This window comes from Protopterus annectens, chromosome 3.part0 (assembly GCF_019279795.1).
Source record: "Protopterus annectens isolate FY-2018-M chromosome 3.part0, PAN1.0, whole genome shotgun sequence".
NCBI classification, from domain to species: Eukaryota; Metazoa; Chordata; order Ceratodontiformes; family Protopteridae; genus Protopterus; species Protopterus annectens.
The window spans coordinates 891,516,550-891,543,570 of record NC_056731.1 but is presented as its reverse complement, the minus strand read 5'-3'; the positions used below and the strand labels follow the sequence as shown (position 1 = coordinate 891,543,570).

At 40.8% G+C, this 27,021-nt stretch overlaps 1 protein-coding gene across 2 annotated transcripts in view; it reads left to right on the top strand.

The window, feature by feature from the left end:
- The window catches only part of MYO10 (myosin X), a 566,410-nt gene that overhangs the window by 362,404 nt on the left and 176,985 nt on the right, over positions 1-27,021 (top strand). For both annotated transcript variants that reach the window (XM_044065222.1, XM_044065223.1), the window contains 2 exons: positions 16,624-16,666; positions 18,042-18,965. In XM_044065222.1, the coding sequence (XP_043921157.1) occupies positions 16,624-16,666; positions 18,042-18,965 (967 nt within the window). The remainder of the gene's footprint in view (positions 1-16,623; positions 16,667-18,041; positions 18,966-27,021) is intronic.

Sequence of the window (27,021 nt, the reverse complement as noted above, 5' to 3'; positions counted from 1 at the left end):
GCTCACTCCACCAGACACAGCACAGCCAGTACTGCCATTTAGTCAATGCTTCCAGGGCAAGGGCAGGGTTTGCAACTGCTACCCCACAGAACCTGTTATCTCTCAGTGGTCATCAGACAACCTGCCCCTCCAACTTGTAGCTTTGGGAGTTTTCCTCAGAATAAGTACTGCAACATTGACTACAAAGAACATAGTAAAGTTGTGTCACACTTACTGTAACTGTAGATGTTAAAGTAGATCAGTGTTGCAGTACAAACTCCCACTCTCCTACCCTTCTGTGTGCTGGCCACTATTACATTTCATAGGGTAAGCCTTGTCCGGAGGGTAATTTCTAACAAGGTTACTTCTTCCCCTATACCTAATTAAATCATGACTTCTGTAAGGGTCATGCTATCCTCTGGCATCAGACTGCTGCTCACTGCTTAGAAAGAGATTGTGCCAGTAGATACTCCTCTTATATCCCGACATCCAGACACCAGTCTTCAGATGTCAGGGACCTGGGGTTGATGTAAAGAGTCTGGAAATCAGGATGGTCACAAGCTCCTGCATGGCAGGAACACTCCCAAGAATCAGTACTGAAACATTTGTTCTACTCAAAATTCTACAACTGTGGTAAGTGTGACACAACTGTACTTTTTCTTTTATTTTCTTAGCAATAGTCCATACATCAGTTGTCGCTGGTTTAGATTTTGATATCCAGTTTCTATTAACAGTTTTTTTTTTTTTTGATGACCAACAGCATAAAGCTTTCCTATGTCTAGGCAGTCCAAATCCTAATTTTGAGCTGTGTGTTAATGTTGTGATTAATAAGTTGCAGGTTTGGATCTGTGGAGCACAGGCCCCAGCAATGTGTTATCAATTAAGACAGAACCCTCCTCAATAAAAAGTGACTGTTTTAACTGTTAATGAAGTACAGCAGGGAGTGAAGTATGTGATTCCCATCTTTTTATGTATATGTTTTCAGTCTGCTTTAGCAGTTGCTTCTGTTCTAAATTATCCTGATTTGTTTAAGGCCACCTGTGCTTGAATGACCATTCACTAGGTAACAGTCAAGGTAAGGATTGTACCACTGGCCAGGTCAGAGGAGAGGCAACAATTTTCCATAGGACTTAATTTAACAAAGGAAAAATTCTGCTACATTTGTATAATGGTGTAATTATTCTATAATGAAAGACATATTTCTGCTAGGCATGTTGACTGGGTTTGAATGCTGAAGCTGGGCTGAATCTTTAAGCTTTTATACTCTTCTTAAAACAAATTATGCTGCTTTGACACAGTTCATGGAGACATTTAATTAGAGAGGTTCCATATGAATAAACTGCCACCTTCCTGGGGACCTGAAAAGAAACCTATACGGAAAGGGAGCCTGCCTGTGAAAGAGCAGATTTTCTCTGTGACTGTCCAACACTTAAGTGTGTTAGCTTTTGATTTCAATAAACAGATCAAATTTAATTGTGGGACAGCCACTAAAAGAGAGCAAATTCAGATTAATGCAGATGATACACAGTTCAGAGTTCTTACTTGCTTATGTCAGTGTTCCTTTAGTGTGTGAATGCCAAATAGTGACTTGAAGTGTTTTTTCTGTTATTCCCTGTTCTGTGTCACTTTATTATACTGTGTTTTTGATGCATGAGTAATACTCACAATGTCTTACATTCCTCGGTTCCTTATTTTACTGCAGGGGTTTAGTTTGACATACCACAGCTGACTTTACAATTCCCAGTTTCCCAATTGTCACCATCTCCTTACCTGTATTACCACCACTGTTTGCATTACCAAGGTTGATCCTGGACATCTCTTTTTGCAGAGAAGCTGTGTCCTTGTACTTCCTGATCTGCAGGCACTCCATCCCACCTCTAACTTCTGAAGTAGCAGCAACTTGGAGAAAAGTAGAGTATAGTTATTTCCATTTCTGTAAGGTAATATAATTTCAGAGTTCGTATGTTTAAAGACTTTGGTGTGGAGGAGAGCCACCACATCAGGGGGCAAAGCTTATCTGCAGAAACATAGTCTGAGCTGTAACTTGTTAGGATATTGGGCCACTGTAGTTGGTAAACTGGTGTCAGGTAGTAAAAGCAGACCATACTACAGTCCTGTACTGTTTGACAGGGATCATTTTTATTTCTAGGGTCTGTTCTCCCTCTGCATACCAAGCATCAAGCTACTCCTAGTAAACTTCAGCCCAGCCATTCCCCTAGAGGTAAGGGTATTCTTTCATATTCTGTAAGACAAGGGCTGTCCATAGTGTCCATTATCCAGGCACACATTATGAATTTGGTCCTCTTACTGGTATCTTGGCAATGAGACATATTTAATATTTAAGACCATAACCTATTCCCTTGTATGATAAGGTAGGTATCTGTGTCACTTTAGGGACTAACAGCACCACTGTATCAGCCCACGTGTACTTGCCAGTAGCCAACAAGGGCTACTCTCACATGCTTGAGTGACTGTAGCTAGATATTTTCCTGCACTGAACCCACTCTTTTGACTCTATGCCTGCCCCTTCCGGATGCTTCTTCACCCCCCAGAAAGGGACAACCTTTGACCTAGCCCCACAGTCAAGCACAGAAGCCGCTAATAAAACCCAGGTTCCTGGAATGTAATCGAGCTTTATTTCTGTATACTACCAGTGCAGCATTGGCAGGTGTTATTTTTAATCTCCTTCCCAGGTAGGTGGTGTATTGCACCAGTTGACATCACTGCAATATAAAACCTCTGATATGTGTTTTTTAGAGGTTATCAACTGCCATTTACTTTCTGTGTCATAATCTGTGGGTTATTTCCATTGCTAAAATGTGTGTTTGAAACCCCTGGAGGACTGCCTCTGTAAAATGAGACCATCAGGAATTTATCAGTCTCCTGACTGCATAGTAAGAAATATTTCCTGTATTATGTGATTTAGGTGTTCATTAAAGGTCTAGCAAAGAATTAAAGTAATTCCTTGTTCACTTTTAATGGCACATTTCATTGTCATTTTTGTCGCAGAATTCATTCATTTGGTTCATCATTTACTTTTACATGTTTACATCTCATGGATATTAATGTAATAATATGCTAAGACTGATAAATGACTTTTCACAGTTCACTGTGTGCGTGTGTGTGTATGTGTGTGTTGAGGAGGGTTGATTAACTGCAATGCTGTGCATTTGGAATTGATAATCCTGGCAAATTTCTGTGTGTAGTTATGATGCCAGATGATTTTTGTTTGTTGGGGGGAGATGATATGACTGTGTGTGGATAACTTTTGTGAGTGGTGTTCAGAATGGGTGATGTATACCTGTTGGGGGAGGAGAGATGATAGGACAGGTTATCAGCTGTGTGAGAGGGAGTGATGAGACTGAATTCATCCTTCTTGTAGGACATGGTGAGACTGTGATCCTGTTGTGTGTAGATGGAGGGAAGGTTCAGAGGACATGGTGAGACTGTGATCTCATTGTGTGTACATGAAAACAAGGTTCAGAGGACGTGGCGAGACTGTGATTTCTTTGCGTGTACATGAAGGGAAGGGGTAGTAAGACTGGATTTCTGCTGCATGTGAAGGATATGTGAGATCAGGATCTTGTACTGCGTTTAGATGATGAAAACACTGGGTACAGTTGTATGCAGAAAGTAAGGGGTGATGATAGTGGGTGTCCTATGGTGTGTAGAAGATAAGAATGCTAGCCTCTTATATGTATGTATGCATGGAAAGGATGCATGCATATGTGTAAGAATGGAGACTTGCAGCTTGGTGCCCTGACATTGGGAAATCCAGGACCCTGCCTTTGAAACCTTGGCCTCAACTGTGATTTCACAAACCTGGCTTCCATACTGTAACTAAATTAAATGTAAGATGTCATTATTAATTATTAGGTAAGATCAACTTAGCACTCTAGAAACATAGCTGGAGCCTAAGCAGAAAAGTAGATCTAAAATGGTCATGAACACATCATCCACATACAGCACAACGAAAAGACAAATGACCTCCTTTTCATCTGCTGTCTAAATTCAAAGGGAGAGCACTTGTATACTTATTTAGTATAGATTTCAATAGGTGCGTTAGCAAGAACCCATAACATTGCTAGCGCTGTTGCCACTGTAATTTATTTAATCATTTGGAGTGATGGTATTGGTTCAGTTCAAATCTACTTCTTTTGAAGCCGAACTTTCCACTGTGAGTCTGTCAAAAACTGCCAAGAGAATCTTATTTCTGAACTAGACTTAGTACAGTGTGTCTGCCTCAACTTTTTAAGTTGTTTATTTTTCTAAGTTGTGGAGACATTGGAGTTGATTCTGTTGGTAAATGTGGGGGAGGGTGTAATCCCTCCCTCCCTTCCATGCAGAAACTAGTTCTTTTTTTTTATTTTCCCTAAAATTGTTTCCCTTTGACTAAATGGCACTTTCAGAAAGCTGTGACCAGTGAAATGTGCATCGCATTGCTTTGATCGGTTGTGCTAAACCCATACTTAGTAATAACTCCTAAAATTGCTAAGCTGTTAAAATTAGAGTATGGATGTACAAGGTCAGGTTATGCCTACAAGATTTTGCAAAGTAAAGTAATAAAAAATAGCATGGGTGGGGGTGGGGAGTTGTCCACATTCTGAAAAAATAATGATAACATCAAAAAATGTTAATATTTAATAGAGGTGCTAGTGCATAGACTTTTAATTAGGTTATTCCAAGATCGCACCAATTATTGCTTTGCATACCATTCTGTCTTCTGATATTTAATTATAATCTATGCCTTTTAGAGTTATTACATGTAAGGTCACCTAACACTTTGAACATTTATTAAAGTAAGATCTGTTTAACATTCCCACAGTCTGTGTAGTAACAGTAGTTAACCGTCTGAGGTAAAAGTTAGTCTGAGTAGGTAATACAAACATACCGCATACAAACGTCAGATAAAGCTGATGAAAAATTAGGGTAATTTGACAGTCTTGTTTTTTTTTTTTTGGGGGGGGGGCTGATTTCTCTCCACACTGACTAATGATGGCTGTAAAAAGTAGCTTAAGCTATAGTTTACTGTCTGACAAAGTTGAACCATCACTGAATTCAAGAGGCAGAGTTGGACATGGATTATTCATTCAAAAGGCAGAGTCGGATGTGGGTTATTCATTCAGAAGGCAGAGTTGGACATTGATTATTCATTCAAAAGGCAGAGATGGATGTGGGTTATTCATTCAGAAGGCAGAGCTGGATGTGAGTTATTCATTCAGAAGGCAGAGCTGGGCGTGTGTTATTCATTCAGAAGGGAGGGTTGGACGTGGGTTATTCATTCAGAAGGCAGAGTTGGACATGGGTTATTCATTCAGAAGGCAGAGTTGTATGTGGATTATTCATTCAAAAGGCAAAGTTAGATTTGGATTATTCATTCAAAAAGCAGTATAAATTGTGGATTATTTCAAGTACTAGATAATATTCCTGCCATTTTCAGTTTATGTTGCTGATCTTGGCTCCTTAGTTCTGCTGATGATTACTGACTTAATAGTGTTAATTACAATGTGTCATATGTTCTTTTATTCCTATCTATTACTTTCCTGAGGGGTATACTTCAGTCTGTCTTTTTTTTAATGTATGTTTGCCATTGAGACCCCGTGTGCAGTGAATTAGTGTACATTCACAAGCATCCATGACTACATGTACATCACATACTCGTGGTGACCACTGGCTTTTCTAGTACTCTTCCAGTGCTTTACGTTTACCCCTGATCATCACCAAAGGATACATAATTAGTGATTATTCCCCTACTTCTTTCCGGAGCACCCCCCCCCCCAAGTCTGTCCTTTAGGACCTGAGACAGTATACAGTCTTCAGTTGCTTGCATTGCATCTGAAGCTGTCCCTCTGCAGCAATGTGCCCAGTAGTGACTGCTCCTGCAATTCATATGGCATTACATGTATTGGTAACATATCTAAATATGGTTGTAGATTCTTTTTTATAAGACTAATTGCTCCTACTACTGTTGGGACTGTCTGGGTGTCTTTCTTCCACATTGCTGTCATTTCTGCCTGAAAATCCTGATATTTTATGACTTTGTGTCTCTCTGTACGCAAGACACTGTTGTCACTGGGTGTGGCAATTTCAATGATCAGTGCTACCTTTTTCATCTTTTTATGGACTCACTATATCCAGATGGACTTCATGTTTCAATGTTGCAGTCATCACCTGTGGGTTATCCCTGCTGTGGTAGCCCTCAGCCGGCCTGAATACCAGAGTCTATGCTTTTGTGCACCGACTGCTGTCGCCTGTAGTCTGACGTCAGGTCATCAGTACTATAAAGCAAGGCAGCCGACATCATTATATCAGTCTTTCTTGCTGTGGAGCTCATAGCAGAAGCAGATTGCACGAGTGCCGGTCGATTGCTACCAGAAGTCGAATTTCAGCAGAAAACGTCTAAAGCTAAGTACCCCATTGGGAACCCTTTTTTCTTGCTCTAACCAATGTCCAAAAAAGTTAACAATTGTCTCACTTGTGGAAAGCAGATCCCACACCGAGACTTTCATTCTTCCTCCATCACTCGTTTAGGGCTAGACCACGACATCCCTCGTTGCCGGTTCTGTGCCCTCTTTAATGCGAGAACCATTTGCTGTAGAGCTCTTTTTGTAGAGAATTATTTTCATATTCCATCTTCAAATTCCAATATGGTGTCCATTAGCCAACAATCCACTGACAATCTGAAAAAACATAAAGATAGAGACAGGCCACACAAGGCTAAGCCTTCTGCCAACGCTACCGCTAAGCAAGTAGTCAGTTCTCCGGAATTCAGTGAGGCACTTTCGCAGCCCCTGATGCCCGACTCATTTTCAATGCAGGCCTCTACCGAGACCCTTTCAGAGTCCAGTATGGCACAGAAATCCCCTTAGTCTTCTGAGCCTTTGGCTGTGTCTGCCTCAGTTGGCTCTGGAGCCGTGACACAGGCACCAGCTTCCAAGGAGGCCATTCACACTACCAATTCTAGACAAAAAATGACATCTTCTCTTCCGACTACTGTTTCTTAGAGACCGACTGATTCATTTAGGCCTCAAAGCCAGGCCAGTCTGAGGAAATCTGCTTCTAGCCACCGTCTTGCTACTGCTCTGCCACCCCAAGATTAAATGCTTAAAGTGGCGGAGGATCTCATCTCCCTTATCCGAGGGACTCAGGCCTCCACTCCAAAAATGAAAAGACTTCCTTCTTCCTTGAAGAAGAACAACAGCCCTTAACTGTTTATGAGGATTCAGATGAAGAGGAATCCATCCCCTCTGCCTCCCCTCCGGAGAACCTCTCCTTCGGGGAAACCCTTCACTCCCTCGGGGAGCATTTTCACTGGGAATCTCAGAACTACCCACAGTCATAGAAATGACTTAAAGAGTTTCTGGAACTACCCCAGCACAGACCCCTGGCCATCCCACCTATTCTAGAAGTGGTGGATGATGTTTTCCTGGAATCCAGCTTAGCTCCTGATGCCCTGCCTCCTGCTCCAGCTAAACGCAACAGGTACTGCAGAGTACCAGATTCTCATAAGTACCTATACAGGAACCTTGTTGCAGACCCTGAGTTCATTACACAGGGACCCAAAGGAGCTAAGACTAGTTCTGCCAAAAATCCTCTTCCTTCTGACAAAGATTCCAGAGCTCTGGACAGATGGGGTAAGAAAGTATACACCTCAGCAACCTTAGTTATCAGAGCACTCAGTTGTCAGTTCCATATGTTAAAATATCAACAACACACTTTGGAACAATTAAAACGGAAGATTGCTACCTCTCCTGATAGTGACAACTCAAAAGAGCTGGCAAAATTACTACACTCTGCTTGTCATGTGGCCAAGCACTCGTTACAATGTGTATATGACACCCTAGAAGCCTCTAGCAGGGCAGCAGTGACAGGATTTGGTATTGGAAGACATGCATGGCTGAAAGAACAACCTCTCCCTGATCATGTCAAGTCTAAACTTATTGATGCACCCCTAGATAATGTGTGCTTGTTTGGGGAAAAAGCAGAAGAGGTGCTTAAAAAGATGGAAGACAAAGCAAAATCTATGCAAACAGTAAAAGATTTCTTTCAAGTTCAACTGCCCAGATTCAGCAGGAACTTCCCCTCTAATCACTGGGTCCTCCCTCCACCTAGCAGACAGGGCCAAAGTAAGCCCCACAGGGACAGGACATCCAGGCCCCTATCCCAGGGCCAGCAAAGAATGGACCACTTATGTCTCTAAGGCAGGGAGTTCTAAGCCAAGCTTCTATGGTAAGCACTCACAGTGACCCCCCCCCCGCCCTCCTTTCATGCATCTAAAATTAGGAGATTCTCCTTCAGCAAATTCCTAGTTCTAAGAGGGTACCCAGACCTCCCCCCAAACCAGTGGGCAGAGGCAGTAAAACAGGTAAAAACAGTAATATCCCAAGGGGCAGTAGACCCTGTCCCTCTGGATCAAACAGGAAAAGATTTTTACTCCAGACTATTCCGTGTTCCCAGAAAAGAGGGCACTTGGCACCCCATCCTGGATCTATCCAAATTGAACACCTCCTTGGCGGTCACCAGATTCAAAATGCTAACCTTGCAGCACCTCCTACCTATGCTCACACAAAATGCCTGGCTAGTGACACTAGACCTAAAACATGCCTACCCCTACATCCCCATTAGGGAATCGTGTAGAAAATTCCTGCACTTCAGAGCAGGCAATCAGCACTTTCAGTTCTCTGCACTGCCCTTACTGCTCCCAGAGTATTCACCAAATGCTTGGCCCCGGCTATAGCATTCTGTAGACAGAGAAATATACAGATTTACCCTTACTTGGACAACTGCCTCATTCAGGCGAACAGCAAAGAATAGTTGCTCCAGGATCTTCTCTTTGCCAAAAACTCCTAATTCCCTAGGGTTCACCATCAACGAGAAAAAAATCCAAGCAAAACCCCACCAGGAAAATAGTTTTCCTGAGAGCTGTGCATAGACACAGCAACCCTAATGGCCTTCCTATCCCCAGAAAAGCAGAGCTTCCTGCCTCTCTTCTTCACCCAGCTGGCTTCCAGAAGTCACCTCACTGCGAGGAAGTTCCTGCAAGCCCTGGGATACATGACATCTTGCATCCTTCTCTTCCCTCTCAGCAGGCTTCACGTGAGAAAGCTTCAGTGGTACTTAAAGAACCTTTGGTGCCAGCACTGTGTCCCTAGAGACCACTCTCCCACTGATCCCTTGCATAAGGGCCAAATTTCTCTGGTGGGCAGAGGCCTGTGCCATGAACAAGGGTCTTCCTTTCATCCTCCTCCCTTCCAGCCAATCGCCACCGATGCCTCAGACATAGCTTGGGGCGCTCACCTAGCAGTCAGGTGTATCCAAGGCCTCTGGAATGCCCAGAAACTTCACTTGCACATCAACCAGAAATAAATGATGGCAGTACTACAATGCACTCTGACTTCCTTCCAACCCTATCTCAGGCCAGGGGTGGTCCTTATAAAAACAGACAACACCACAGTAATGTGGTACATCAACAAGCAGGGGACACTCAGTCTTACCCCCTGTGCAGGTTAGCCATGAGTCTGTGGCTTACAGCCACCTCCATGGGGCTACACCTAATTTCCCAATACTTACCAGGGATCATCAACACACTGGCAGACCACCTAAGCAGAAACTTACTGGACCCCCATGAATGGCAGCTCTACAGAGAAATCTTTCTGCAAATCACCCAGGAGTGGGGGACCCCAGAGATGGATCTCTTTGCCTCGCACCTCAACCACCAGCTGCACAAGTTTTGTACCAGGGAATATCACCTCCTAACATGGAAGGTGGATGCCTTAAACTTCCCCTGGAGCTCCCTCTTTGTGTACACATACCCTCCTCTGCCCCTTATTCCCAAGGTTCTGATCAAAATAAGAGAGGAGGGACCAAAGGCCATCCGCATCGCTCCAGATTGGCCCAGACAGTATTGGTACCCCTTACTATGCAGTCTGACCTTAAAGCCCCCGAATCTGCTTCCCCTAAGGTCAGATCTCTTGACCTAGGAGAGGGGAAGGTACTGCACCCAGACCTACAGACTCTCAAGCTTTCAGCATGGCTCATACACTAAAAACTAACAAGAAGTCACTTAAGCAAACAGGTCGTGGACATCATCAGAGAGGCCAGAAGGCCCAGCACAAGAAAATCTTATGCAGGAAAATGGAAAAGATTGTGCTCCTGGAAACAATCCAAAGGGGACAATACCTCCCAACCTTCCATCCCTCTCATCCTGGATTACTTAGCAGAGTTGCTCAATAGTGGCCTCTTCTTCTCTATTAAAATCCATGCCTGTGCCATCTCTGCCCATTATGATTCAGACCCACCCCTCTTCTGTCATCCTTTGATTAAGCAATTCCTCAGAGGGGCTTCTAATATCAGGCCTCCCAGAAGACCTCCTACTCCACCGTGGGACCTTAATTATGCGTTAGAGAAATTAACCTTACCTCCATTCAAACCTGCAGCTTCAACATAATTGAAATACCTCCCCTGGAAGACTGCCTTTCTACTAGCTATCACCTCAGCCAAAAGGGTCTCAGAACTTCATGCTCTCATGGCTGTTAAGCCCCTCATAATTTTCCATGCAGTCAGTCTCCCTGATGTCTAATTCCCTCCTTTATGCCCAATACACTCACTAGAGGTGCACAGACAACTCAGATACTATCTGGACCGCACTAAGCCATTCAGAAAAACTGACCAGCTTCTTGTAAGCTTTGCCCCAGGGGTAGAGGGGAAGCCCATCTCCAAACAAACCATTTCCAAATGGATTTCACACTGCATCCATTTTTGCTGCAGACTACATGGGAAACCCATCCCTAAGTCAATCCGTACCCACTCCACTAGGGCAACCTCCACTTCCAATGCCTTCCTCAGAGGAGTACCTACCAGGTACATATTGGAAGCAGCCACCTGGACCTCTGTCCATACCTTTACAAAGCATTACCACCTACCTTTCTTTTCTAAGTCTAGGGCAGGGTTTGCCTCTGTAATTCTGCAGGGCCTCCTGACCCATACCTAGGACTCTATACCTATCCTACCACCCTTTATCTCAGCTTTGGGAATCCTCCCACAGGTGATGACTGCAACAGTGAAACACGAAGAACATAGTACAGTTGTGTACACTTAACCATAAATGTAGATGTCAGAGTGTATTCACTATTGCAGTCTTGGTTTCCCTCCCTCCATCCCCCATTTCACATCTTCCCCTAGGGGGACACATGCTTCCCAAGGTGGCTCTTAGCCACCAGGACCACTTCTGTCTTTTCCCTTGTGCTTCTGACTGGTTAAGGCAAGGAAAACTGATGTAATGACATTGGCTGCCTTGCTTTATAGTACTGATGACCTGATGTCAGACTACAGGTGACAGCAGCCGACGCACAAAAACATTGACTCTGGTATTCGGGCCAGCCGAGGGCTACCACAGCAGGGAAAACCCACAGGTGATGACTGCAACAGTGAATACAGTAGAACATCTACATTTATGGTAAGTGTACACAGCTGTACTTTTTCTAGCATATATCTTTTGAACTGCTGGTAATGGATGATCCCATGTGATGTAAACTTTGTAGTTTTTGTTTCCAGTGTTTTTCAGCCACTTCAATACCATAATGTTTGCACAATCTTTATCATTGCCATTATGGCCTAGGGCATGTCTGAAAAGGCTCCAAGTTGACATACTAAATTAATAAAAGAATAAATTAAAATGAAAACACTGAAGACTACTGGTTGTGGTGGGTAGGGAAGGGAAGGGACACTGAATGTAAGTAAAGATGGTATCCAGGCTGGTAAATGGTAACAGAAGAGGTTTCTTTCAGATGCATAGGATGGCGTGAGATGTAGCAGCAGCTGGGGATAACGGTTTCGGTCAAAATGTCTGTGTATATGTATGATAAAGTACTACCATTTCTAGTAAGAATATTCAAAAGCTCCACAGCCATATCATATCATACAGTGGATCTAAAAAGTGTGCACACCCCCTGTTAAAATGCAGGTTTTTGTGATATAAAAAATGAGACCACAATAAATCATTTCAAAACTTTTCCCACCTTTAATGTGACCTATAACCTGTACAATTCAATTGAAAAACAAACAAATCTTTTAGGAGAAAATATAAAAAATAAAAAACATACAATAAGCTAGTTGCATAAGTGTGCACACCCTTAAACTAATACTTTGTTGAAGCACCTTTTGATTTAGTTACAGCATTCAATCTTCTTGGGTAGGAGTCTGTCAGCATGGCACATCTTGACTTGGCAATATTTGCCCACTCTTCGTTACAAAACACTCCAAATCTGTCAGATTGCGAGAGCATCTCTTGTACACAGCCCTCTTCAGGTCACCCCACAAATTTTCTATTGGATTTAGGTCTGGGCTCACGCTGGGCCATTCCAAAACTTTTCTTCTGCTGAAGCCATCCTTTTGTTGATTTGGATATTTCGATAGGTCATTGTGTTGAAAGGTGAAATTCCTCTTTCTAGCAGACACCTGAAGGTTTTGAGCCAAAAGTGACTGGTATTTGGAACTGTTCATAATTCCCTCCACCTTGACTAAAGCCCCAGTTCCAGCTGAAGAAAAGCAACTCCAAAGCATGATACTGCCACCAACATGCTTCAACGTAGGGATGGTCTTCTTTTGGTTATGCGAAGTCTTGTTTTTGTGCCAAGCGTACCTTTTGGAATTGTGGCTAAAAAGTTCAACCTTGGTCTCATCAGACCATAACACATTTTCTCACATGCTTTTGGGAGACTTGATGTATTGTTTTGCAAATTTTAGCTGGGCCTGGATGTTTTTCTGTGTAAGAAAAGGCTTCCATCTTCCAACCATACCCCATAGTCCAGACATATGGAGAATATGAGAGATTGTTGTCACAAGTAGTACACAAACCAGTACTTGCCAGATATTCTTTCAGTGTTGCTGTAGGTCTCTTGGCAGCCTCCCTGACCAGTTTTCATCTTGTCTTTTCATCAATTTTGGAGGGATGTCCAGTTTTTATGACATCACTGTTGTCCCATATTTTCTCCAGTTTTTGATGACTGTCTTCACTGTGTTCTGTGGTATATCCAATGCTGTGGAAATATTTTTGTACCCTTCTCCTGACTGATACCTTTCAACAATGAGATCCCTTTGATGCTTTGTAAGTTATCTGCGAACTATGGCTTTTGCTGTAGCAGGCAACTGAGTAAATGTCAGGAAAGTCCTACTAGGACAGCTGAAGTTTATTTGGGGTTAGTCAGAGTCTCTTTAATTAATGCAGGTGTGTACCCAAGAAGACCTGAATACTGTAATTAAATCAAAACGTGCTTCAACAAAGTATTAGTTTGAATGTGCACACTTATGCAACCAGTTTATTGTACGTTTTTTATTTTTTATATTTTTTTCCCCAACAGATATGTTTTTCAATTGAATTGTACAAGTTATAAGTTACATTAAAGGTGGGAAAAGTTTTGAAATTATTTATTATGGTCTTATTTTTTTATATCACAAAAACCTGGCATTTTAACAGGGTATGTGTACACTTTTTATATCCACTGTATATAAATTAACTGTTTAGGTTACTTTAGTTATTGTGCTTTCCAAGTTCATATTTTATAATAAGAGATGCACATGGTTAATTTACCTACCATGTCCAAAAATGTAATTTTTCAACTTTACCCTATGTCTGTCTTGCTGATGTCACAAGGTGTTTGCCATTTTTGATATGTTGTGTCACTTGACATTTTGTTCAGTCTTGAATAGTATGTAAGGCATGATATGCAGAAGGACAAATTAATCACTCCTTTTAATAACTAGATTGTTTGAAAGAATGTGTCTCTGTCTCAGCTGGGGGTGGCAGACTCATACCAATGAGGAAAACAAAGCAAAACAGGAAGTCTGACAGCTTCTTGAATTATCATGATCAACTATGACTGCATGAAATAATTACTTGCTTTTGAGTTTTATTAACTCTTTTAACCACGTTTGTCTTGGTTATCAGAGTTTGTTTACACAGAAGGCCCGAGAGAAAAGCTTCACTCAGGAGAGAGCATTGTAATAAACAATTACACCATTGCAAAAGTTGTATAAAAATAATGCACGACTGTATATGAATAACATTACTGTATAACCGGGTCACTCTTATAGTCGTGGTTCCATATCTACTATTATGTCTGTACTTGAGTATTCAGTTGTAATTTTTCTCTGAATTTCTGTCTTACTACGTGTTGCTTTGTATTCTGTACGTAGCTTTTCTCCCTGGGCCTCCTCTGAAAATGGGCTCTTGCTCATACGGATATTCCTGGTTAATAAATGTCAAATAAATAAGTAAATAGTTATAGTGTATAAGCTAGGCATACTTTACTTGTTAGAAGACTGCTAAAAATCAGTCGTGTTGGCGATGGGTTAGTTGACACTGCTTTGCAAAAAAATAATGCAGCGTAGACATCAACAACAAGCACATATCATGTGATTGAAAACTTGCTAACTGCCTGAAGTCATTCATGTACTGCATTATTATGTAACAGTACACCCTTTCTGAGGTTGGCAAAGTGAAGTTTTAAGTAAACGTGTATCACAAGGTGACAGGAACTGTTGTCATTCTAGCACAAATTATGTACCTTGTAATGCTTTGTAGAACACCTGCATTTTCATTTTATTTGATACCTGCAATGTGTCACATGTACAATGATAATATGCACAGCACTTTGATTTCTGCCCTCAGATATAGCCTTGCCACTCCTGTATTTACTGAACTTCATAAAACTGTTAAGGGTACGTAATAACTGAACTAAGCTGCACAAAGATTCCTTAAGACTAGCTGTATATGGTCTAGTATCAGAAGACATGTTTTGGAAAGTGAGTGCCCTTCTTTCTTATACTCTGATATGGTTTGAAATGGCAAGTGCAATGATTTTTAATGCTTAGATGTTAAGAGATAGTGCTGTTGAAGTAATCTGGCGATAGTTTCTATTCTCTTTCTGAAGTTTATGTTGAACTTGACTATGTAAGCCAATTCTGGCAGTGTTTGATACTTAAGTGAAACTGTTTATGTTCTTAAGTCAAGTAGAAATGAAGAATGTAATGATGCCTTAGTAACGTAAAAGTACATATATTTCTTACAAGTGTTTTGATTTGGCCAAGTTGTGCTAAAATGCCCTTAGCTTTGTTTCATATAGTTAATTATCATGGGAATCTGTATGCCTTGCAAAGTTTTTACTTTTAAGTACACTGGAATAAATTAAATGCAGCGCTGCATGTATTTTTCAGACAGCTGTCATGGCGAGTACACTACTGGCATTTTTATGGAAAAAATTGTGTGGAATTCAGAGTGAAAGATAATGTATGATTTGGGTTTAGCAGCAGTAATCTCAATCCAGCTGTGACAAGTTTTTGTCCTATAGGAAAACAGCAACTAGCAGGGACGTGAGATGTTTACTGAACAGCTGTCCTCTTGCACACACTAGTAAATATTAACCCAAAACACCAAGTAAGCAGTGCCTGGTTCCCAATAATCAGCTGTACTTTGTTTAATGGGAATGTTTCATTTTGAGTCCATTTTCATTTAACTCATGTATGCTACACCTTGTATACTTTTTTGTTTTTACCCTGACTACGCCTGAGATGACCCTTGTTCAGTTAGTGGTTTTAGTATTGGAAAAGCCAGGTGGGGGTGGGATAGCAATTAGCAGCTGATATTGGTTTGCCTAGTCTAGAAGCCATGGTGATGCAGCGGTAGCATTGTTGCCTCACAGCAAGAGGTTGTCCTGTTCGATTCTCGGCTGGAGAGCCTTCTGTGTGGAGTCGAGTGGTGTTTGAAAGACATGCGTAGAATGGGTGTGCCTTTGTTGAAGGTTGGGCATTGAGCTGGCACCTCAGCACCAGTAAAAAAAATTCTACTGCAATCATTAGCGGACCGGAGTTCCTCTGTGGTGACCCCTAACCGGGAAAAGCTGAAAGAAGAACAGCATTGGTTTGCCTAGTCTGGGCTGAAAAGAAATGGCAGAATATTGTTATTGAAGTGCCAACTCAGTGAAAGCCAGGAGCTATTGCTTCTGTATTTGGAGCTCAACAGTCCACAGTTGCCCAACCACCCCCCCCCCCCCAGGAGTGGACAAACTCTAGCTGGCAATTGTGGGTGTGTCCATCCATACTCCTGCTTGTGCTGTGCTTTGTGGTCAACAAGAAGGGTTGTGTTAGGAGCATTCAGAAAAATAAATGTAGGCTACTGTTCCCAACTGATACCTCCCTCTTCTGGTGCCATGTCTTACAAGTAACATGTTGCATGAGTGAGCATATAGGTCAGTAGGAATTTTTGCTTGATGGTTGCAGAGAGGTAGGGACCAGAGAAATAATTAAAAAAGAAATCATGTAACTCATAAGGTGGTGAGGGAGAACCTGTTGATTACTGTACATCTTCAAAATTTCATATAAGTATCATCACAGTAGAGTTAAATACAGAAACTTTAAACCATTTTAACTTTGAAAATACACTCATGATATATTGGTAAGAATGAAAACAAGTCACATAGGACTTTGTCCTTGTATATCATTTATTAAGTAGAACAATGAGTTTGTTGAAGCTGAAGAAGTACTTTGTGATGGAGAAAAGACAGCAACAATGACAGAGGCAAAAATGTTGCATATCGTATGGATCTGTAAGCAGGATAGATGTAATACTGTTTTCTTTCTACATTCCAGAGAAAGAAAAAGGATTGAAGCAGAAATGCTTGCGCAAAAGAAGGTAATTTGTGCTATAAACACTATTCTAAAATCTGCAGCAATTAAATGTATATCCAATAGTCTCTGGTTGCTTTGCTTAACTGTTTATAATTATGCTATTTACTTACTTTCAGTTTGTGAAATTAGCAGCAGAAGTGGTGGCATTTGTTTTGGGTTAGGTCTTTTTGTGGTATAGACTACTGCTGCTAAAGTAAAAAAAAAAAAACAAAAAAAAACATTGATTTGGTATTTTGCTTAGCTCTGGTTACAGGGTTACAGTGGAATATAGAACTCTGAAATTTTGGGCTTGCTTGTTTTTGATATGTGCTTATTACATAAATAAGCGTTTTAGCTCCAGAGTAACTGTAGTTGCACATTCTAATCTGATAATTTTGATACTGTTTTTTTATTTGTACATTGGTTGTATACATTAGTTGTTAACATTTAGCGACAAAGTAACTGTATTTGAACATTTTAAGTTAGTATAGGTAAGTTAGATTTTGTTAGTGGCATACCTGCTGAAGGTGCTGTGTGCCATAATTATGTCTGGCTGTAAAAACCCAGATATTATTTATTTACAAAATGCAATTTGCATTTGTGGACATGTATATGTTTAAAAATACACACATAAGTTCATGTTTTTTGTACTGAATATTAAAATTCATGTCCACCGTTTTCTTCATTTGGTTTTAATTATTTAGTGTGGTTTTCTTCATTTAGTTTTAATTATTTAGTGTGTTTTTATACCTAATGTTGAAGTGTATTAGATAATATTTTGTCTATCACCTCACCTTTTTTATTACCTCATTCACAGTCCACTAATGTTGTCATCACTCTGATTTCATATCTGCTTGGAAGGAGGGGCTTGTGTTTTGTATTCTTATATCAAGTAGCTGTTGATGTTATTGTCTGGTTGCTGTAGTTACAGTGCAGTAAATGCAACAAATCCACTAATCAGTTCAGGAAAACACTGGCTCCCAGAAAGCTCTTTAAGGTTTAAACAAATAACTTTAAAAATTAACTGTGGGGACAAACTGCAGCGTCATATTAGCCACATATGTTTCTGCTAATGGTCGTAAGTTTAATTACTTTATCTTCCCTTTGTCTTATGTTACAGAATTTTCTACAGGATAAGCAAGTTATTGACAGACAAGGAATTTGAACTTTCTAATAAGATACTGTGTGTAGAACTTTTTAACTGTAGAAGTACTTCTGAAAAGCATTCAGAATGATGTTCTGTCCTTGGTAGAAGTACATTTTCAGAATAACCCGAAAGAGCTTTATATTTCTTGCTCTTATGTTTGTAGCATAAGCCATTGACATAGATTTAGTGTGATGTAAAAAAAAAAATTAAAAGTTCTAATAAAAAGCAATAAATGCATTTTCCCCATATTCAGGCTGAAGAAGCTCGCATACAGGCTGAGGAAGCAAGAAAAGCTGAAGAAGCTCGTAAACAGCACGAACTTGAACTGAAATTGGAAGCAGAGCAAGCAGTGGAAAAGATGAAAGATCAGAGCAGTCAAAAGGATAGCAACCAAGTGGAAGAGATCCTGCGACTAGAAAGGGAGATCCAAAATTTGCAACGAAAGAAGGAACAGCAAGAAATGTCACTTACAGAAGCTTCCCTTCAGAGACTTCAACAATTGCGAGATGAGGAACTCAAACGCCTTGAGGACGATGCTTCCAGAGCTGCACAGGAGTTTTTAGAATCCCTTAACTTTGATGAAATTGATGAATGTGTTCTCAACTTTGAGAAATCCTTGGGTAGCGACTATTCATCTGATCATAGATTGACTGTTAACTGCAGTACTGAAAAGCCAAACTTTAACTTTAACCAGCCATATCCTGAAGAAGAAGTTGATGAGGGTTTTGAGGCAGATGATGACGCCTTTAAGGATTCACCAAACTCTAGTGAGCATGGACATTCTGATCAGAGGACCAGTGGAATAAGGACCAGTGATGACTCTTCAGAAGAGGATCCATATATGAATGACACAGTAGTACCTATGAACCCTACGACTATTAACACATTACTTCCCCCTTGCTCCCAGGACCTGCTTAGCTTGAAAACTTCATCAAGTGGGGATTCCACATACTGCATGCCAGAAAACATTACTTGCTTATTTCAGAAGCCTGGTGATCTTATTTCTCCTGATGGCAGTTCTGATTATGACTATGAAGATGGAGCAATTACTTCAGGAAGTAGTGTGGCATTTTCTGATCCTCATAGTAGCCAGTGGTCTCCTGATTATCGGTGCTCAGTAGGTACTTACAACAGCTCTGGGATATACAGATTCAGCTCTGAGGGTGCTCAATCTTCAGTAAGTAAATTATAGTGTTTAAGTATGTGATTTATGCAATCAATTAATGCATGTGCAGATTTTATGAAAACACATCTTTGTGTTGTATGTTTGTGTGCATACGAGTATGCATTATTTATGTGGTAATATTATATATGACATATTTGGTGCACTGTTTTTTTTTAATCTTCTATTTCACATTTCTCAATATGATTCCATGTTGACCTTTAGCTATGTGCTGTATCTTTGCAGTAGTTATAATTTCTGTTTTTCCATAGACTTTTGTCACACTTTTTCACCCCCCCACCACAAAAAAGCTAATTTCTTTGTCTGCTGTATGTCTTTTATTTTATTTATTCATTTAATTTTACCTCCTTGCCTAGTACTCATGACCTTCCTTCCCTTTAGTGGATCTGGGCTTACTTGTTTCTTGGGCTGAGGGCCTGGCTTTAGTACACCAGACTGAGGCCTCCTATGTTTGAATGGACCCTAGTTGTCCTCAGGCTCAAGATCTTCCTGTTACCTGTAGGCATGCCCCACCTTGAGATGGAGTTCAAGGACATTGCTAATGGTCTTAACCCTATGCCTTTTGGCTGGTATACAAATCCACATCACAGCAGGGGCTGAGTGCCTTTCACTTACTCATACTGTGCACTTGCAGTGGAGGCTGAAGTCAATGATTTGGTGATGCCCAGTAAATTTTCTTAATCAAATGCAGTGTATAGGGTGCATACACACACTAGGCATTGGTATCACAGCAAATGGACCATTCCTACCCCTTTGGACAGGCAGATCGCTGTCAGCCACTCACTCCAGTCTGACCCCCACATGACTTCTGTGGTGCCCCGTCACTACATGAACTCTGGTTGACTAAGTCATAGTTGGGGCTTTATATCAACACACTGTGGAGGTGGGCATTTCATCATTTTTAATTAACTTCTTACATTGTCAACTGCTGATTGTTCTCTGCACCTTTGTTTATAATACATTTAACTAATGTAATAAATTCTAATGCAATAACCACTAATGTTCTGGTTAGTAAATGGAAACTTTAGTAATGGTATGCAGTTTGAAGGGGGTACAGACAATGGTAAAGTATTAATTTTGCTAGCTAGATCAATGGATTTTAGAACAGTTGCATTGATCTGCATGTGTATATAATACCCTTTAGTTTGCTTTAGAGGACCCTTTTTAAAGAAATTTCTCCTATAACATTGTTGCTCTACCACATGAGTGAATGTAATTGATCATGTTGAACCATATAAATTCTTTTTAAACATGTAGTGCCACTGAACACCGCCTTAACCATACAATCACTTAGAATAATGTGGCGTGAGAGCAAGGTGCATTATTGGACAGAAGTTACCAATGTGAGCAATTGTATGTTATCCTTTAAGGTTATGGACTAAGAATATTTGCAAATTAAGGCATACTTGCTAAAGTTTAGTACTTGTATAGCTTGAATGTGTTTTCAAAGCAGTATGAATACATCGTGTGTCACCAAACCTCATCCCAGTTCTTTCTGGATCAGTGTGCCGACTATTGCTGTTTCCACTTTTCCAGTTTGTAACAAGTCCTGTTGAAGCTTCACAGGTTAAAGTCATCTGTCCTTCAGTTGCTAATTCACTTGCATCTTCCATGCGGAAGGAGTTTTTGCTCTCTGAGTAGTGCTTTTTTGTGTGTGCGCTACCTTTATTATGAAGTAGTACCCACTGCACAGATCCTGTGCTCAGATGCTGCCTTGTATCATCATTTTGTCTTTGGGGTATGTACCATGTGGCCGTAAAGGTCACTCTTGTACATATCGAGCTTAAATATCATTTGGCTTCAGACTGTCTGTCTCTAGGTTATGTTTATAGTCAAGAAATGTGTATTAAACAATATTTTTGAAATGTAGCAGTCTATAAGCTACTGTGACATTTTGTTGATTTGCTGATTTAATGGCACAGTATGGTTTGCTTTTTCAAGAAGGCAGCTTTTTCACTGTTGCCTGTAGTTTAGCATAGTCATGCTAACTTTGTGTGCATTTATGCACATAAATGTATATGTAACAGTTTAGTGTTTTTTCTGCATTAGTTATTATTTTAACATACATTTCTTTTTATTTTAATTTGTACTGTGTTATTTGCAGCTTGTGATATGATACGGACGTTATGCAGTAGGCACTAGAATGAATTACTCGGTCAGAATCAGGCTAGTCTTTTTTATAGTTTAATTTCACTATGCTGTCTCTGTACCGTTAGCCATAAAGGCTTGCATACGTATGTATAAAAGGCATAGTATTAGGTTGTCTAAAAAGCCGTTATGCAGAATGGCACACAGCTTAAAGGGGGAAGAATGTCAAGATATTCACTCTTCCTTGTTTCTTCTTTTTACTAAGTAGCATTCACCCTTAGTCGTAATCAGAAAGATGTTTGCCCATATTGAGAGGTGTTCCACCCCAACAGAAAGGTTTTCAGGAATGTTCCTTTCATCCTTGGGCCTACAGGAAGAGTGTTGTGTGGTTAATTTCATCCAAATATCCTTGATCGTGTAAAAAGGGATAGTCTTTATATTTTCCCTGCTGTGTGTTCTACCTAAATGATGGTTCTAGGGCTAGAGCATGGTTCAGTAAAAATAAGTAAAACCTTCTTCCATTTATGCTTCCTTGGACTTTTCCTTTGTTGAGAAGTTCTTTTGTGATTTTTACAACCACATAGTTTAATTTATGCCATCAAAGCCGATAAAGTGCACATTTAGGAAACAGATGTTGGTGAGAGATGTCCATGATGTGTGGTACAGCTGGATGGGATCAAAACTTTTCACTTATTTTGAGAAGGCTGCATAGAACTTGCTGCCCCACATTTAGCTTCTTTCCTAAAAATGAAAAAGTAGAAAATAAAACTGGGTTCGCCTTACCTATGGGGGGGGGGGGGCAGGTGACAAGTACCAGTGAGAGACTACAAAAAGTGAAGAAAATTGGAGGAACATATGTAAAGCCACTGATCAAGAAAAATACAATAAAGAGAACAGATAGAAAAGGTAATTGGAGGACTATATATAAAAAGGTAATAATGAAAACAGAGAAGAAGTAAGAATGGATGTCTGTTAGTAAAAAGAAACAGACCTCTCTCTTAATCCCTTTTGTAGTGAATGTTTTCAAGACAACAATGTAACTCATCTCTGTGGCACCAAGGGATAAAAAACCCTGACTGCAACACAGACTATACAAATTCACTTATCTGCACTGACACTGAAAGAGCTGGGGACAGTAAGATGGGAAATGATCAGTTACAGCTCTCTTCTCCTAGGGTGGAGGGTGTGATGGTCACCAGCCAGCTCAACTGCTACTCCACGGCTAAGATGGAGACCCAGAGCATGGAAAGCAGATGCAAGTACTAGGAAGACCAAGTGCTGTACCCATGCCAGTGATGATAGCCCTTGTCCTCACGTGAGGAACATTCATACAGAGGGATATAAGTAGCCCCTGCAGTAATGTAGGTGTGCATGCCACCAATGGGGGGGGGGGGTAAGGGCTAAATAGAAATACCCCCATACTTGGAGGGTGCACAGTGTAGGTCTCTGCTCTGGAACAAGTAAGACCAGACATCACAGGGTCCAGGGTCCTTTATTACTTGTCCCCTGAGGAGTGAATTACGTTGTGCCCGTATCCCTTCCCCCCAATCCCACCCCGCCACCCCCCATCCCCCCAATCGAGCAACACTGTCTTTGAATTTGCATTATGACCATTTTGCTAAGGATGTATGGTGCTGTATTCACTTGCAGCTGGCATCCTCAGTTTAGATGTTACTAGGTCTACCAGCACAGGAAGCACTATTGACATTTGTTGTTCTATCTGTGCTCTGTAGCTTACATGTGACTGAAACACTGCAGAAACTAGTCCATGTCAGTCTAGAAGCATTGCAGTAGTCCGTTAGTAACAGTGTCTTTTTATTATTACAGTTTCTGCCTCACCAATATCAGTCTTAGATTGATATAGCCATTTAGGTGGTAGTGGAGAATTAATAAACAGACACACTGAGGTGCAACATTCTTCTCCAAGGAAGTATCTTAAAAGAAATAGGCACTGACCGCTATCTTCTTGCCTCACCACTGGTAACCTCAGATTGATACTCATTCCAGTGATAGAAAAGCATCAATACGTAGAAACATGAAGGTCCAACCTTCTTTTCCAGAAAAGTATCATAATTGAAAAAAGACATATTATTATATGTTTATAAGTGCTTTCTATCCACCCAGCAGTGCAAACCTTGGCTCTAGATGATTTTCACTTTTGAAGTAACACCCCAACCCCATGTGCAAAACTGGGAAAAGGGGGGTTATGGATGCATGCCTAGGCAGGCTTACTTCAAATTTACAAAACTACTGCCAACTTGTATCAATATCCCAAGGAATTGTACAGTTGCAGTATATTTTTGTATACATCAAGGGTTCACAGACTCCCCTGTCCACTGGGGACATAGGTATTAAAACAAAGGTAAATGTTTTTTTTCCTCCCTTTCTAAGTAAGGGAGACCTTGCCCTACTGCACCTGGCCCTCTCGTACTAACAGGGACATCAATGTGGAGTTGAGATCTTCTGCCTCCTCCTTATTAAGCTGTCATTTGGGAATACTTGAGAAGTGGTATACCCAGGAAGAGTAGCTAATAGCTATAGGACAACTAATCTTTTTTTTTTTCCTTGTTGAATGCTCCAGAAAGTCATCTGCAGCAGATTCATTGGGTTACTATTTCTCTGGTGGATACTTTTAATGCTCTAACAAAACATTCTTTTGCACGCCCTGATAACATCACCCTGTGCTGTAGTAAAAGCCGGTAAAATGCAGAGTTATCTAAGCTGTCATCCTGCCATGGCTAAAGATGTAGGATAGTTCTGTAGGAATTCAGTTGCCTGTAATTAGTTTTCAGAACTCTGTACTTACCAGTTTAGACCCTTGCTTTGGAGTGGTGGTTTATGGGTCAGTTGGGAGTGCAAATTTTGAGAGACTGACAAATGAATTTTTGGCAGGTAGTTGCTGTCATCCTTCCCTTCTGTTTCAGTCTTGTAAATTTTAAGGATATATTTGACTTAGCCACGAACACGTCTGAGTATTGTTTCTTAGCAGGAAAAATAGACCCTCCAATGTGTGATCAGATGGTTCCATTTTGCTGCTGGTGTTATGTGCAGAGTATCTGGTTTTAGTAGTGGTATGCAGTGTTGTTATCTTTCCCTTCTATATCGGTCTTTTAAATTTGAAGAATATATTTGACTCAGCCAAGATGAGCACTTCTGAGTGTTGTTTCTTAGCAAAAAAAAAAAAAGACCCTCGTGTGATCAGATGTGCTTGTTTTGCTTCTGATGCCATGCATTTAGTATTTGGCACTGGTATGCAGTGACATGCCTGGCTGCATTTTCCCAAATTTTCTGCCAGCTTGAAAGTAGATATATTGCCTTTTCTGGAAATCTGTTGTTTTCCAGGACATGACTAAGTAGCTGTTTGAGCAGGAGACAGAACTTCATAGCTGTTATGGAGGAGTGTCATTCTCCTGAGTATAGTACATTCCAAAGAAAATACATGATTTCTTTCTGTTACTTCTTTATGTAACTTCTGCAGTCGCAGCAACATTAAGGTCAGTACTACTGGATACAGATTTTTCTGGCTGTCTAGAGCACCAACACCAAAACTTTGAGACTAGAGTGATGGCATTTGTCTTGCCAGTGATGGTCCTAACTCAACCTTTTCCCCCAAAGTATGCGTCTCAGTCAAACAGACAGTAGTTTGGTCACCTGATTGTTTTGCATTGTGAATTAATGACAAGCATCACATTGTACCAGCAGAGTCAGGACTGACTTGCTGGCCTTTTATAATATGTCCATTTCATACTTTCATTTCATACAAAATGAGCAGAGCCAGCAAGGAGACTAGGCCATGATGCAGAGAAAAGCTGTTCTTCAGATCTCTGCAGTAAGACAAAACAGGAATTTATTCCTGTTTTTTTCTTAGTTTCCAAGAAAACAGTGGACCTCAGGTTGCATTTTGTCTGTCTGCTAAAAGAACTCCTTCATGGTGTCACTGCAATTCATCCTTCTTATCCTTCGTAGAGGATTCTGGGCACTCTGCTTGGGCTTTCAGGACTAATTTAATTTTGATGCTGAAATTTCCAAAGAAAGTTCTCCTGCTTGTGAGACCATTCAAAGAACTTTGCTAGTGCCTTAATTTTTGGCAGTTCTCTGTTCCAGGAGTGTTTATTAAATGCTTGGCAGCCACTGTAGCTCTCGCTATACTGTGCAGGGTCATTCTTCCCCTGTTTGGATGACTGACTGTCAGTACTACACGTTGTAGAGGCCTTAGTTCAGAGAAGATATTTTGTCTTATTCCTGTTTGGTGGTGCCTCACAGCAAGAGGTTCTCCTTTTTGATTCTCGGCTGGTGTGCCTTCTGTGGGGAGTCTGCATGTCCTCCCCATGGTCGAGTGGCGTTCAAAAGACATGCGTGAATGGGCGTGCCTTCGTTGAAGGTTGGGCATCAAGCTGGCACCTCAGCACCATAAAAATCTACTGCTAATCATTAACGGACCGGAGTTCTGCTCTGGCGACCCCTAAGCGGGAAAAGCCGAACGAAGAAGAAGCCTGTTTAGCAGACTTGGGGGTATTCATCAACAGCAGTGATTTGTGTCTGATGGGAGGTTAAAAGATAAGATAGGCTCATGGTGCACTCCAAGGAACTTGAGAGATTGAGGTGCCCCCAGAGGTCTTTGCAGTTGGTGTTAAACTAGTAGTTAGCCTCTGCTGGGTCCCAAACAGTGTAGTTTGCACTTTTAGGTGTTAACAAAATTGTTAGATTGGATCCAGTCCCAACACTGTTTACTGATAGGGTGAGTGCATGTTATATGTTATTTCCCTAGATAGTGAAAACCAAGTAAAAAACTCCTTTTTCAGACTGTTAAGAATAGACAGCAGCTGCTAATATGTGCTCATTTTTTTGCAGTTGAAAGAAGGAAAGCAAACTTAAAAAAATAACTCCTTTTTCTGCCATGCAGACAGTGACTTCAGTTTTAGAAGTACTTTTCATCTCCTATAGCAGTAATCAGTGACAGTAAAAAGCAGGCATATGAATAAAATATGCTGTTTATTGCCAAACAGATTGGTATGTAGGTTTAGTTTCTTATTTCCATTATAGCATTCAAGATCAGCAAGTCTGTGATTTTGATGCTGTTAATAGCACCTCAAAAGTTAAGTTGTGTTTTGCCAGTGGTGCTGAATGTGCTGATGATTTAGAAGGCTAAAGCATGTTTAGGGATTTTTTTTTTAATTAAGATTGTGGCTCCAGTGTTGGTTTCAAGTGCTCACTATAAAATTAGATGCAAAGTAGGTGGTGCTTTACTTAATGTTAGAAAATAGCTTTGGTTTATTACTGCAGTGGATGTCTCTGACTCATTGTTTGTGAGAAAGACTAGGATATACTCTTGGAAAAGAGATGCTTCAGCCAGTGGGTTTGCCTACAGATACTTGACTGTTGTATAATAATGTGTTTTACAATAAAAATGTATTTTTTAATCTAGATTCCCTGTATAGAAGCAATGCTGATTGCACTGGGATCAGCTTAACGTTAGGCAAAAACCTTCATATTTTTTCTCACCCTTTAACATTTATTCAGAAAATTCACAGATATGAGTATTATGCTGTCCTGAAGTAATGGCCCCTAGCTTTTGGCTTTAAGCAAAAAAAAAGTTGATTGAGAACTGTTGCCATGCATATATGTATGGATCATACTGTGAGAAATTGCATTTTAAGTGTGACACCCCTGCACTAGCCCAGTAATCAAGGAGCCTCAATCCTCACCACTGGCAGCAGTGGGGACATACACACTGAGGATGACAAGTACACACACAGTAAAGTACAATTTCCCTTAAGAGCACACAGAAATCAAAGTCAGTCCGGGGCATCTTTCTCCAGATCCACAATGCAACTCCCCACTGGCGCAGCTATAGAGTTGAGATCTCAGCTGAGTGGCCAAGCCAAAACATCCAGCACTCTCTGTCCAACCAGTGCTTCATGTCCCTGCCCAAGTAGCCGACACACACACTCGTTGAGATTTA